The 15,866-nt window shown below is 43.7% G+C and overlaps 1 protein-coding gene across 2 annotated transcripts in view; it reads left to right on the top strand.

The window, feature by feature from the left end:
* TANC2 (tetratricopeptide repeat, ankyrin repeat and coiled-coil containing 2) overlaps positions 1-15,866 on the top strand; it is a 2,475,706-nt gene that overhangs the window by 1,615,597 nt on the left and 844,243 nt on the right. For both annotated transcript variants that reach the window (XM_086923824.1, XM_086923825.1), the window contains one exon: positions 13,863-14,049. In XM_086923824.1, coding sequence (XP_086779950.1) covers positions 13,863-14,049 — 187 coding nt within the window. The remainder of the gene's footprint in view (positions 1-13,862; positions 14,050-15,866) is intronic.

Here is a 15,866-nt window from a genome sequence, read left to right as displayed (position 1 = left end):
TTAGCTTTTAGGGAGGACGGAGTGCACTTGTCTCGGCTGGGCAATGCGTGGTACATGATGGAGTTGCGGGATGTGGTGAGCAAGTTGTGGAACGAGTCTATCTGGTGTCGACGGGAGTAACTGTGTGGTGACGGACAGACGGCCCTGTGGGGGGGTGGGGCAGTGAACCGCCCTACAGGGGGTTCACTGGTTGGAAGGGACAGGGGGTCAAGAGCGGGCATACCCATCCCTTGGGGGGGGGGAGTTTGCACAGGACGGATAGAAGCGTGAATGGAAGGTTGCAATGACTGGGGGCTGGAAGACGGTGATTGACGGGCAAGAGAAGGGTGTTTGGAGCCTCTAGGGCTTGGTGATGACGCGGAGTGAATGAAACGAATGGGGGGGAAGTGTGAGTGGGGGTTTGCTGTTACTGTTATTGTTGATTTATTGTTATGTACAGATTCACAGTTCTGGTCTAATAAAATGGCCTTTTACGCTGACACTGCGTGGTCTGTTTTATTGCGCGATGAGATTCAGAGTACGGGATAGCATCCACTTGCTTAAAAAAGGCAATTCTTCTTAAGTTTGCAGCACGAATAGCGCTGCTGCAGATCTTATAATAAAAAGTCAAACCATTTTAATCAGTCTTACAGCTGGTTGTAGCTGTAATAGCACTTAACAAATATAGTATTGCCTCTTCTGCCAGTTTAGAATGTAATAGGCGATACCAATTTCCTATACCTTTGAGATGAAATACAATGTACTCGTTACTTATATTTAGTGCTGATTAAGAAGGTTCTTGTTTGCTCTCACGGAGCAAATTTCGAATTTATCTATAGTTAAACCGTAAGTTAGGAAATATCTCTAGATAATTATTAACTAGCTATTCCCAAGATATTACAGATCCTGCTTGTACAAAGTTTGCCAGCAGGGGACTTCTGGCCCTTTCCCAGTTGGATATAGTGGATTTATCTAATGGTAGACCTAGCTGACCACAGTTTTTTAGATGCAGACATAGATTAATCTAATGTACATTATATTCCTGCAAAAGTTGGTCATATATCATAGATATGGCATGGGGTTTCTTGTACCTGGTACGCTTCAGCAGCCCTGGCATTTTTAAGAATGTCGAAGCCTCAACCCCAACTTTTCAGACCATGATGTTGAGATAAACACAACTGGAATTTTTTCTGGCGGTAGTCATTCAGGATATCCAATCAAGCAGAGAAACCTGATAATAGACTTTGATTCTTGGAGGTGCCAGCCCTACTTCTTCCATATCTAGTTGTAGTATATTTTCGTTTGTATGGAGGTTTTTACCCTGCCATAGAAAATGTTTTATTATTCGATCAAATTCATCAAAGAAAAATTTGGGATTTTAATCATTGCATTTGAGAAAAGAAAAAGAAACAAGGGGAGAATAGACATTTTAATCAAAGCAACCTGACTAGTGTGACTTTCATTATTTGTATGATCAAATAATTTCATTTGTAAAATGCCTAGAAGGCGTTCTTGTGAAACCATATTGAAAAAAAGGGAGTTGTCTGGGCTGTTTCTAATATCATAAGTGGTGTGGGTATTTAATCGTATACCGTTGGCAATAAAAATGTAAAAATATAATTGTTCAAATTGCTATTCAGTGTCAAATCGGCCTGCAGAAAACCCGACAGCCCCATATCACCCACCAACCCTTGCTTGTTTTATTTAGGAACAGATACCTCTTTTTGTCGCAGAAATATTTTTGTCTTTGCATTTTTTATTTTAAACCTCCTGCAAGAGCAGTCTTCTTGGGCAGTCAGGGATGTGCCATATAGGCCTGCTGTATCTTTCCCTGCTTGAATATTAGACCCAATGTTTTGTTCACCTTTGTGGTATACAAGGCTCGAGAGGTTGTCCTACAACCCTAAAATGGCTTCAGCATGCTCCCATTCCATAAGGAAACGGAGTATCATCAATTTAACCGAGTACAACGTTCAGTTCACTTGCTGTGGGAGGATTCTGAAGACAAATTACCTAGTCTGCCTACTAATTTAGACGTCGGAATCTCTCAAATGGCCGACTTTGGAGACCCAGTCACAGCTTATATGGGCAGGCACTTTACTTTATGTACTTAGTCCGGATATTAAAATAGTTTGATATTGTGAAACTTCCGCTGCGCTCAGACAAAAGGCATCACTGAACCCACACATTTGTTTTAACAAGACTTAAGTCTTGATAAACATTATAAACTGCTCTGTACTTCCGTCAGGTCGTGGTTATTTAATTAGGAATGTGTATTTTGTTACTTCCGTGGGGTAGTGAAAGTTAGGAATCTTCGGTGGCACACTGGCCTACGGGGAAATGCCGCTGACTTCATCCGCACGCAGGGGGCTAAATTGCAGGCAGCGCCATGGCGTTGCTTTCCCATTGCAAGGTAAGACAAACTTTCACCTTTTTTTCTTCCTGCACAGATTTGAGAGAGGCTTCCATAGGACGGTCATCTACACCCTTGGAGTTTCACCAATCCTGGGGTGGAGTTAGGGAAGATAAGATGACTGCAACGCCTATAAGCCTCTTCCTTTTTTGCGTGCCCACTACAAAGGATCCCGTATATTAAAGCAACCACCTCCCATTCCTGGAGGTCCAAATCTTGGGTTATATCCCAAAATATTTCAACACCAGATGATATTTATTCCTGGTGGTTGTTGGCTAATCAGGTGAGCAATCAGCTTAGGTCATATCATTGCTGTCTGCCCTTGGATCGCACTTAAGTTAACCTTTATTACAATTTTTTCATAAACATGCAGCAACATTTTCTTTCATTCTAAACCTGGTTGGGTCTCATTTGTTGTTGTTGGTAAGGTAGCTCTATTGAATGCACTTATAAGATGTTTGATGGGACTATGGGATATCCGCGCTATGCCACCATATTCTATGAAAATCGACTGATATTCTTACCAATTTTGCATAGATACTGGCTTGCCGAGAAGCACTTTCTTTCTGACCAGTGTTGCAGCATACACTCTGCTTGCATGGTGTGGCATGCCTCTATGATAAGATAGTGGCCTTTTTAGAATAAGTACATTGTTAAGTAAAGGAGTGGATGCACCTTCAAAGTAAAAGTAGCGTAGCTTGAGATTACAGCATAGATGTTTATCTGTGTGTCCTGGCGCTACCAGAGAGGGACAGGCTTCAAGTCTAATTACAGAGTAACTGATGTTCCCACATGGACTTTTTCCTACCACATAGGCACCACATTTCCCATTTTTTTCCTCCAAAACTATAAAATGGTTTAGACTTATGATATAGGCTTCCTGAATTGATCAAATACCACTCATTGAAATTGGCCAAAATCCCTTTTTATTTGTCATTACACTGGCAGCCGCAGAAATGTAGGTCAATGTAGGTAACCTTTTAGCAAAGAACAAATTCTTCTCTTTTAGTTGTTCATTGGAGAAAACATTTTCAATTGGTGGATAGTGGAAATCTGTACTGCAAAGCATGGAGTCTATTTTCTCACTTTAGTTCAGTTGTTTTCATCAATATGAAAAGCAATAGGATCCTTTGTGGCCATGGTGTCCCAAGGGTACTAAAACAGTTGTCCATTCCTCTCAATTACATATCTAAAAAGGAAGCTTTTAAGTGGGTAGTAAAAAATGGATTGTTTTATTGTTAAGAAATAGTTATAGAATAGAGCAGGGTTTATTTATAACAGAAAGGAGAGTATTATTTTAGAACTAGTAAAATTGAGATATGTTTCAGGTAATAATTTTCCTATGGCAGATGACCCCCTTCTCAAGGCCATACACAAGCCACTTGTGGGTTGTGAGGCTGGTTATGGTGTCCTGGCCTAGCATATGCAGTTATATGGTTAACACACACAAGGTTGGTTGATATGCATTAGGCAAGGTGACACCTCTCGCGCTAGCAGGGCCAAAACGTGCCATCCAGTCATCTTCGAGGCGTGCCCAGCACTTGGCCAGTGATTAAAATGTGCTCCAAGGCTTAACAGCCAATCCTACTTGTTAGAGTGATTGTACTCCCTGAAATGATGGCTTTAACTTCTGTCTCATATCATGTCTGAATGTTCTGCTGCAATTGTAACTCTGCCATTCCACCATAAGCATACAGCTGCCACAATGACAATAGTCATGAAACATTGATGCTGATCATCTAACTTATGTATATTTTGTTGGTTTCCCATCCAGTTTCCAATCCAGTTGGTTTGTTTGAAACCACCAGGCTAATGTATATATCGTTTTTATGGCTTGCTCCGGTACTTTTGAAATGTCTGTTTGAACCAAGCATACCAGGAAAAACACTCAAATCTGCGGAAAGAGGTTGCTAGCCTAGTCCTGTCCAACTGTAAATGGGCAACAGCATGTGGCAAGCCCCTGGCAGTTTTGAGACACAGCAGTGGAAATTATTTTAAGACTCTTCCCCCCCACCCCACTCCACGAGTCTGTATTCATAAAGACACAATCGAGAGCACTTAATCGTGCTAAATCACATACTAAAGTACATGGCTTTCTGATGGATACTTCTAACCACAGATTCCTCACCTTGTGAATATCCCCAGATGCCAGACCAAATCTGCAGAATTTTCTGAGCAGTTCACTTGTGCGTCAATAGGTGGCTTTGTGTGGCTACTCAACAGGCTTGTACCAGCCAGGATGTGACATTGGGGCCCTGCATAGCCGCCACCTGTGTGCGCTGATGCCAGTTTTATTTCTATTTACACCTTCTGACATGAATCCGAGCACACGCCCTTGAATTCCGTCAGGCCTGACAGACTTTTTCCACAAGAAATTTTGCAGTGTATAAGGAACGTGTCCTTCTAAAAATGATAGGTTTTAGGCAGTGCAAGGACTGCCACAAACACAGGGGCGGCTGGTGACATTTGAAAGTGGTGAGGCGTAAAATGATTGGCATAATGTACCGTTGCGAGCGAGCACAGCGAGCGAGCCCTAACTACCATAAGGGGAATTCGGGGGGGTTCGTCCCGCCGAGAAAAATTTGAAAAAAAAAGAAGAAAAATCGTGCCTTTTCAAGCAAATTTGAGAAAGCTGGAAGGTTAATAAAGCAATAGTGAAAGTGCAGTTATTATATTAATAGGTGTCATAACTTAGGTAGCTGCGTATTCAGTATAACCACAGAGCTTCATGCATTTCGTCCTATTACGCTGCTGAATTCAGACTATAAGACTTTCATGAAAATCTTAGCTCTAAGAGTAGCAGAAGTTGTACAGCAGTTGGGAAACAGCCTTTACAAAGCATTGGAAACCGCGCATTACCTTTACCACGTTTCCATTGCAACGCATGTGACTTTACCATGCATGTCTTTCCACACAGTTTATAGTGTTTAGCTGCTACAGAATGTACTTAATATGCCATTTGATCAGTAAAATCTGTTTAGTCCCCAAGTAGAACAAACACTAGAAAACTTCAAAACACAAACTAGATCAAAACACAAACTAGAGGCACTTCACACTCAAACAAAACCCCAAATGCGTGTTTGCATTTAGTATATAATTACTCATAATTTCTCTGATATTTCAGAATGTTTGCATAATTTAACAAAAGCAAATTACACCTATCTCACGCACCCCTAGTTATAAGAGCATCCAGTCTCTTCTTGTGCCTCTCTTCTGCCACACCTCATCTGGGTACAGTTATTCAGAATAGAACGGACTGCTTTGAAATAAGTTGTATTTTAATTATTCAGGGTGTTCATTATTTTTTATAAAGTTCACCCACTATACCATTAAGGCAGTATATTCTGTTTTCAGAGAGTTCATCTCGTTATATCTGACCTACACAATTTGTTATCTAAGTTCTCTAAGGCTTAAGTTGATAAATATTTTTTATATGTGGGAAACATTTGAATTTTTCAAGCCACCACTCTGTTAGCGCCTCAAGGCAAATCATTTATTTAAAAACGATTATCTACTGCTACGCTCTTTATAACTCTCACGCTTCGATTTTGCTTCATTGTTCTTGCTCCCTCTCTCATTCTTTCTGTTTCATTAATGAAACCTCTATCGCCATTAACAGTAAGGCATATGATATATATATTATTTTAATTGTATTCGTTCAATTTTGTGGGATATATTGTAATGTAACGTGGATTTGTAGAGCTGGAAACTTCTCACTCGAAAGGGTATCCAGATATATTTAAATTAGAACACAATACTCAAAACATGCTTCCCTGATAATTTATCAAAATACTTTCATAATGCGCAATCCCTTTCTATACTCGGATCCGTTTTTCCAGGAACACAATCATCCCACCCATCATTACTGAGTGGATTGCCTCCAATACACCTGATAAGACAGATCTGTGGTTCAATGCACATGTAGACATTTGACGACATTCTCCATTTCCCATGCTCCAATTTTGGTGTGGCTCTGTGGCTGACTCATCTCAGTGCCAAATAAAACAAAACAAGTAGCATTGGGTTAGGTAATATTATCACCTGTTATTTACATTGCTATGAAACAGCGTTGTTGCATGGCCAGCTCTGCAGGGTTTAAAAAACAACGCGTTGTACTTTTTTAAGCTTGGAAATGCAAGAAAGACCTCTCCGATTTTCAAACGTTCAAATCACGGGCCTGACACATCCCCTCACCTGGTGCCCTGCACGTTTTTGGTTCCCATTATAAAAGCTGAATGTTTTGTGAAACAAGAACCTGACTGATTTCTGAACTGAACGAAATTTCCCTCATATCGCACCATCTGTTATTTATTAGCGCACAGCCACAACATCGCGCTTCCAACCATGTGGAAAATAATGTCGCAACTGGACTCTGGAACCTTCCCGCCCAGCCTGCGTTTCACTGCGACTATGTCTGTCGTGTCGCACAGTTCATCGGACTCGGCTCACTGAAATAGACTCAAAGATATGTATATACAAACAAGACTGCTTCACCCTAGTTAATAAAAACGTCGTGATTTCATATCGAGTTAAGATTAGGGCACCAGTGATATTCTGAAGCATTTCATATTATCAATTGTTAAAAAAATTGGTATTGATTCGATATATTTTAAAATCTAAAAAAAGACAATGAACACAGTAAAACTTATTGAAATGCAGCAAACAACTCAGATGCTAAATTGGTATAAAAAAAAGTCAGAGATGGAGTCAAGTGTTTGATACGACTGCCGGTCAAATATATTTTATTAGTACACCTTTTAAACACCATTAAAAAATTGAGATGAAATTCCCCTCCTATTTATGGGAGGCGTGGATTTCATTCAAACGATGAATTGGGGGCCAAAAGTTAACACAATATCTGCCAATATCCCGGTTCAGCTAATAACATCTCATTGTGCTACTTTCCCGATGTACACGAGGGAGCAGTGTTACCGACACCGAGAGTTGGCGCGCCCTCGGCCATGCACCGCTATAGATGCAATATGTTCGAGGCTCGTCGGAAGGCTATTGCTTCCAGCTCTGATGCCGGGTAAAACAAAGCTATTGCTGCTGCCCCTGCTGTGAGGAAATTAGAGACCTGATTTATAACTAGGGTGCACTGCTGCGCATGCAGGCCTCACGCAGAGCAGGGTCGCACTGAGTCGTGTTCTGCACAATTGATGATAATGACATAATAATTTATATAAAAATACACAATCCCTGCCGCAGGCCATCAAAGCTCAGAAAAAAAATAATTACTGTGCAGCATCGACAACTTCTATAAATTAGAAAAGATCACTCACTCGATCTGTCACTTTACCGCGACCGAGCCACTACTATTACTGTAACTAACACTTTCGAGATTAGAGTACACTCTTACTTTTAATTTTTTTCGCAATCGTAGGATCTCTCTCTCTCGAGTTCTGGTGTACACTGACTAACTAACTCCAAGTCCACCGTCACGAGTCGACAAGCAGCAGGCACCAGCAGACTGTCCAGTGTGTCAGTTCCAGAGCAGAGGGAGCAGCCAGACAGGCAGCTTGCGTCCCGAAATTGCCAATCACTCCATGGCTTCACATGACGTCACACAGTGACAGTGATTGGCCATAGAAAGTGCGGCTGCGGCAGTGTGCCACCACCCATGCGAGGCACCCAGAAAAGGATTGCTGCGCGGTGGACCAACCAATCCTGGCGCTGCATGCAGCGCCAGGATTGGCTTGGGGGGCACAGTTACCATCCGCCCTTTTCAACCCCGGGGGCTGCGACCCTGGGGTGCTGTATGAAACAGCACCCCTTGGGTCCCTCTCTAAGGGGAAGAAGTAAGCGAATGTGCAGGCTGGTCAAAGCCTAAAAATACACATGCGTACTACTGCTGCAGCTGAGTGTGGACTGTCACTCAAGCTGCAGCAGCCCAGCCCCACCCCCTGGCACACTCCGATATTGTGTCGGGCGTGAGGAACAGCAATGTCCTTAATACTGACTGGAGTGCTTGAGGGTGCGTCCACGCCACGAGGCTTAGCGGGGCTACACCCCTACGCCCCAATGGACGCACCACGCTTGCACAAACAGGTGTCATTTCTGGACCTCTACGTGGCCTCTCGTATTTGGGCTCCAAACAAAATTCGACATTATGCAACAAGTGTGCTCAGATGGTCACTGCACATATGTGGAGTTTGGAAATATAAATATTTTTGAACGTTAACATCTGGCCGGTAAGGTAGGCTTGCCTCAAACTGTCGTAAACCACCTCCAGACATCGGCCAGCCTGTTCAGATCATTGGGTCTTTGTAACAACTTGCCAAAGTAATTCCTGACTCCTTCAAAATAGCTCCCCTTAATTGTAGCCTTCCTGGACACTGTGCTTTTCCAAGCCTTTTCCTTGCCTCAACGAGTCCAAGACATTCGGACTGTGATCCTAATGTTTGAACCCTTGACCTGGGTCTCAGTGAGCGTATCTCTGAGGCTTCTTGGCCCTTCTTGCCTCTTGCATCCTGCTAGTGAACAGCAACAGGTGGTACATGCAGGCTTTGCATTCGGATCTGAAGTGTCAGTGGGCTCAGCACCAAGGGAAACTTTTGGATTCCATCCAGCTGTTGAAGGAGACAGCGAAATACCTGCAGTGGTGGACCACAGTTGGACTTATGGAAAACCCCTCTCATTACCCCACGCAGAACCGATGGTTGCAATATTGCTGGGATTGGGAAGTCATTGGGGAAAGGTGGAGATCAGAGGACTCTGGTCTCTGGAGGAAGCCTGTCTCTACATCAGTTTGCTGGTGTTACGGGCGATATGTTTGGCACTGAAAGCGTTCCTCCCTTCCATCAAGGGGGAACGGGTGCAGGTTTTCCCTGACACACTACCACAGGTTGGTACTGCCACAAATAGAGCAGAGTGGGGTTGTGGGTCCTGTGCCAAGAGGCTTTGCATCTTTGGAAGTGGCTGAATGATCGGGGCTTCTCCCTTACCATACAGCACCTGAATGATCTTAAACGCCAGGGCGGATGAACCGAGCTGACATTGCCTAGTCGTTCACGAATGGTGGCTGCACTCGGAGCTGAATCATGACGTCTTCCAGCAATCCTGACTCTTATCTTTTCACCAATGCAGAGAATGTGAAGTGTCAAAGCTTCTATGCATTGGAGTTCCCAAGGTAGCACTCACTCATAGATGCCATTTGCTTAGATTAGAGCACAGGGCTCTACCTCCTGCTTAAAGTTCTAAAGAAGATCAGGAAAGACTGGACCCCACGCATCATAGTGGCTCCAGACTGGGCGACAGAGTATGATAACTGGAACCTCTGGCCTTAAGAATCTGTCCTCCGATTCTTCTACCCTTTCCACTTCCAGTGCAGGGTAGGACCGGTCCCTATGACCGAGCGGGCACAACCTTAACCTTTATGCGTTGAAATTGAGGAGCAACAGTTGATGGCGTTTCATCTTTCTCCTGAAGTAGGTGTCATCTTGCCAGCCAGGTGTTTCTCCACTTAAACACTTTATGCGGGACGCTGGGAGAAGTTTGTTGCCTGATGTTCCTCTTGAAGTAGCCAGCCTCTGCAGACACCGTTATCTGGCATACTATTATTTTGTCTTTTTCTGGTCCAGCAAGGCCCTGCTTTGGCGACAGTTTAAGGCTATCTGCCAGCCCTTTATAGGTTTATCAGAACAACCACCTTCATTCAAATCTCCTTCTTTATTGCTTTTTTTTTTAAAGGGTTGATCCATATTTTCCTACCAACACCATTTGTGATGCCTCAGTGGAACCTTAATTTGGTTCTCACTTTCCTCGTGTGCCCCGTTTCCACCAATGCACAGCTGTTCTCTGCACCTGCTTATGCTGGAGACGACATTCCTCATAGCAATCATGTCAGTTCATCATGTGAGTGAATTACAGCCACCATCTGTTCAGAAACCATACACCACCTTCTTCATACACAAGCTTGACTTCAGTACCAAGCGGCATTTCTCCTTGAGGTTATCATGCCTTTCCACATAAGGCATTCTATCACCCCGCCAACCTTCTTTGCCCCACTTTGAAAGAAAGATTTCATTGCTTTGACCCAAAGAAAGCTATAAGCTTTTACATCGACTGCACCAAAGAACACAATTGGGTAGACTGTCAGTTCTCTTGGATGATAGAGGTGAAAGCAGTTCAGAAACAAACCATCTCCAGCTGGATTGTTTTATGTATGGCCACGAAACAGCCTCCAGAACATCTACAGCTCATTCCAAGTCCACCAGATAAATGGCTCATGTCACTGCACTGGTGCGCGGTGTGCCATCCTTTGACATTTGCCAGACTGCTATGTGGGTATCACTCCACATCTTAACTAAGAACTACTGCATGGATAGCCAAGCCCGGTGGGAGAAGCACTTTGACCGTTCTGTCTTACAGGATTTCCTGTTCTGAGCCATTTGATACTCCCACCACCAGGTGCGATAATGCTTTGGTGTCTATTAACAAGGTTAGGAATCTGCGGTTATAGAAGTATCCTTCAGATGAATAGGTTACTTACTTTAGTAACTCTTTTTCTGATGTATGCTCTAACCGCAGATGCCTCAGTGACACAAGCACGTCCCCTTTCTGTGGAATGGACTAATCTAGTTCATACTAGTAAGTTTCTAATTTAGAGGTCTGCACGCTGGTAAAGTCTGATTAGTAAAGGCTCTACGTCCAACTGTGCAGACAGATATCAAAAAGAAGTGAAGGTCAGCTCGCTGAAGTGGAGACTATATAGAGGTCTTGGTGTCCTATATGGAGTGGGACGGATGCAACATGAAGCCGCATGATGCCACCTGTCAACACAAGAGGGAATTGCTAAAAAATAATTCTCCGAATTCAGTGTGGCACCTTGAGAAATTCACATGGTGAGAAATCGGTTAGAAAGAGTATCTGCCAGGAAGATAAGTAATTTTCTCTTCTGTTATCCCAGGTGGAAAGGCATTTCTCTCTTGTATATCCTAGCCCAGAAGTTGACATTATTGGATGCTAATATTTCACCCTCTATCATTGCGCTCACTCGAAATGCCAGAAGGTGTATGACATTAGAATGTGCACTGTACAGAAAATTCACACTTCACTCACAACATTGTGTGTCACTGAATCTAAGTGTTCAATGCTGTCTACGGTCGATCTAGGGAAGCCTTGACTATTTGATGAAATACAGGGCCTGCTAAGCCACTCAGTGCATTTTTAATGGCTGTGGTGAGACAGTGTGAAGAGAAATGCAGTCTGAGGTGGGTTCCAGACCGTAGGGCTTGTAGTTACAAACGGGAATGCTACTCCCTGCACCCCTTTTTAGCTGCCTGCCTGTTCAAAACTTAAGCTAATTTAAAAAAAAATAAGAACTGCCTGAGAAAACCAGTGTTTTGAGTTAGTTGAAAAGCTAAAACCAGATATTCTTTTTGCCCCACCCTTCTTTAAAGGTGTTCTTATGTGTTTTCATTCTGTATGTAATGGCTGCTCACATTAAATGTTGAATGCATGTGGTTCGCAACTGTCATAAATGTAACTGACTAGTAAACTACAAAAAATGTAAAACACATCTTGAACCTACAATTTCTTGTTATTGTTTTAAGTATTATTTACAACACTCCATTCCTTCTTATTGTTGTGATTATTAGGTACAACACTCAAGTCCTTGTTATTGTTGTGAGTATTTGTTACAACACTCAATTCCTTGTTGTATTAGTTACAACGCTCAATTTCTTGTTACTGATTTGAGAATGTTACAACACTCACTACCTTCTTATTGTTGTGAGTATTAGTTACGACACTCAGTTCCTTGGTATTGTTGTGAGTATTAGTTATGACACTCAATTCCTTGTTATTGTATTAGGTACAAAACTCAATTCCTTGTTATTGTTGTATTATTTACAACACTCAATTCCTTGTTGTTGTTGTTTTAGTTACAACACTCAATTTGTTCTTATTGTTGTGGGTATCATTATGACACTCAATTACTTTTTATTCTTGTGAGTATTAGTTATGACACTCAATTCCTTCTTTTTGATGTGGGTATTAGTTATGACACTCGATTGGCTTCCATTGTTGTGAATATTAGATATGGCATCCAATTCCTTGTTGTTTTATTAGTTACATCACTCAATTCCTTCTAATTGTGGTTGTTTTAGTTACAACACTCAATTCCTTGTTATTGCTGTGAGTATTAGTTATGACACTCAATTCCATGCTATTGTTGGGGGTATTCGTTATGACACTCTATTCTTTGTAATTGTTGTGACTATTGGACACTTAATTCCTTCTTTTTGTTGTGGGTATTAGTTACTCACAACAATAGAAAGCAATTGAGTGTCGTATTATGGCACTCAATTCCTTGTTATTGTTGTATTAGTTACAACACTGAATTCCATCTAATTGTGGTTGTTTTAGTTACGACAGTAAATTCCTTGTTGTTGTATTAGTTATGACACTCAATTCCTTCTGTTTGTTGTGAAATATTGCTTTTGACACTCAATTCTTTGTTAATGTTGTGACTATTAGTTAGGACACTCAATTCCTTGTTATTGTTATATTAGTTACAACACTCAATTCTGTGCTGTTGATGTGAGTATTGTTTACAACACCCAATTCCTTGTTATTGAGATGAAATAATTGCGCTTGTTGTGTTGGTTGTTTGAGGTGACATCGATGCTCGGCAGGGGTCGGAGCTTGGAGAATAGAATGGGATTTGCAGTTGGCCTCATCCACACCAACTCGCCGGTGGTAATGCGTTGTGGGCAACTCCCTTCTGTACTGTGTGGTCGAAATTCGCTCCTCCTCCCCGGAGGGAGCCGTCTTCAACGCATTACCGTTGCACCCCCGCCTGGCATGTGTCCCGCTTCCCTTTCCGGTGGAGGAACTCTTCGCATGGATAGTATGGCCCTTAGGGCCTGCCTTGAGCATTGGCGATCTATGGTACATGCACTTCCTAAATTTGAAAGTCAGTCTCGGCACTTAGCAGAGAGCAGGGACTCCTGGTGAGTGAGTACCTGACGGGTGAATGTCCATTTCAAGCAGTGGTGCGGGTGGGGGAAGCGCCGGCCCTACAGCTGCCTTTGTGAATGGATGGAAGTTGCGCTGCAGATCCTGTTCTGGCTGGGATTTCCTGCGCGCGCTGTATCCTGCCAGCGTCCGCCGTTCAAGGTGAGGTCATGCACTTGGCTGGACAGCGCTGGCATCTGCTGTTTCCGTGCCCGAGGGGTAACGTGACCGCCACGGCACCCGGTGCGGGCTCTGTCCACACTGAAAGGGCATTCGTTACGGAAGAAGTGCCATTTCCGCTGTGGGTGCCTGTGTGGGAATGGGGACACATTGCACTTGGTGTGTTTTTTTGTTGTAACCAGAGGTGAGCAATGGAATCAGAAATCGTGTATAGCGTGTTCTCCTTTTCCGTGTGATTGTCTGGATGAATTATGTACGTTGACGTTCCAGACTGTGTAAGCGCACAACGGCTTCGTCTCCTGTGTTGACCTCTCTTGCTTTGCGTTTCCAGAGCTCAGCGGTAACACAGCGGGTGAGTCCCTGCTCCACCCTGACCAGCAGCACTGCCTCGCCGCCGGCCAACAGCCCCTGCTCCACCCTGCCGCCCGTGAGCGCCAGCACCAGCGGCAAGGACTGCAGCTATGGAGCCGTCACCAGCCCCACCTCCACCCTGGAGAGCCGAGACAGCGGCATCATAGGTGAGACTCCGGCCTGTCTGCCTCCTGGGCAGTCTCTTGTATGTGTACCTCTTCATTCATCTTCTGCTTTCTTATGCTGTTGTCGCCTTTCGACCACATAAACACTGTATGGTGCCGCGGGGTTTAGAACTATGAGCGCAGCCTTCAGGCTGTGCCCTCCAGTGAACTCACCGACAGAGTACGGAACGGCCCACTCGCCAAACTCTGAAGCACGTCTGTAATCCTATGTTATCAGTCTCGAGCCAGTGATGAGCTTCGCTCAGCCAATGAAAGCATTCCTATTAAAAAAGGTTTGTTTGTGCTTGAAAGTGTGGAGCAAGGACATGCACCAGAAGAGACAGGGGGCGTGCGTCTAGATAGGATAGTGAGGTTGGCAGGACGGGTGCTAACCGCCATATTGATCGCGTGCTGATCTTTACTGATGTTATGTTATGTTATGTTATGTTATGTTACAAAGGTCTCTTCTATAGCGCATGACTGATGACTGTTATTTGCTCTGTCCTCTCATTCTGCTCATTCAATCTCACACAATATTGTAGGCCGAGTAGTGTAGCAGCCATTAATGGCCTTATCAGTAGGCCGTAATACCTAACGATTACCCCTAAATTGTCCAGTTTGTTGAATGTCTTTCCGCATGATTGGGAAGGGGTGATGTAAAATGACTGTATGAGTTCTTTACATAGGCAAGAGTGTTCAGTGCGTTATTGAGTTTCTGCCTGGATAGGAATATTGCCAGCTGTTTTATCATCAGGCAGTGATTTTCTGTACGCAGTAATGCTCAACCATAGACTCTTGTTTGCCTACTGATTAGCTGATTGTGTATCTGCTCTGCTACGCCTGCTTTGACTGCAGAGATGGCCCTGGTTTCAAAGCATCACACAGCCTTCTCATAAATTGTGTTGTGCCGGGTTTTGATCTTGAGTCTCTGCTCCTCTGGAAATCTATACAGGATTTTTTTTATTGGGGACTTCATGTCTTTTTTTCCGATCCCCTGGTTGTGGAATTTGAATGCTTCGTACTTTCATTTATGCACAGCAGACTTTCGGGACAAGAGTACTTCTGTTGCCCAGCCACTAAAAGGATGGTGTTTTAGAGCCCGGAATGATGGGGATCTGGTCATGGGAAAGGCAGTTTGCTTTTTCACTGAAAGCTGGTTTGGAATCTCCTGACCGCTTGGACAGTCTTGACATTGAGAATCAGGTAGGGGGGACACTGATATTGACGAGCGACTCCTGAGGCGGAAGCCGGGAGCACAAAAGCTTTTTTAAAATTGTTGTGATACTCTGCTTTTTAAAACTTACCAAGCTTCTTGCACTTCCTTGCACTTTGTAAACAGCGGTCCTACGCTGCAACGATTCCATACTTCCTGGTCGCCATTCTCGAGGGCGAGGTGCGCCACGAGACACGCCCACCTCTGTTGGCCACGCCCCCTCACCATTGCTATAAATAGTGCGCGCAGCTCTAAGGCGCAACACTGATATTGACGAGCGACTCCTGAGGCGGAAGCCGGGAGCGCAAAAGCTTTTTTTAAATTGTTGTGATACTCTGCTTTTTAAAACTTACCAAGCTTCTTGCACTTCCTCGCACTTTGTAAACAGCGGTCCTACGCTACAACGATTCCCTACTTCCTGGTCGCCATTCTCGAGGGCCAGGTGCGCCACGAGACACACCCACCTCTGTTGGCCACGCCCCCTCACCATTGCTATAAATAGTGCGCGCAGCTCTAAGACGCGACACTGATATTGACGAGTGACTCCTGAGGCGGAAGCCGGGAGCGCAAAAGCTTTTTTAAAATTGTGTGATACTCTGCTTTTTAA

The sequence above is a fragment of the Lissotriton vulgaris genome, chromosome 5 (genome assembly GCF_964263255.1).
Source record: "Lissotriton vulgaris chromosome 5, aLisVul1.2, whole genome shotgun sequence".
Classification (NCBI taxonomy): Eukaryota; Metazoa; Chordata; class Amphibia; order Caudata; family Salamandridae; genus Lissotriton; species Lissotriton vulgaris.
Note: the sequence above shows the minus strand (reverse complement) of the source record. Positions and strands in the feature narration are given on the sequence as shown.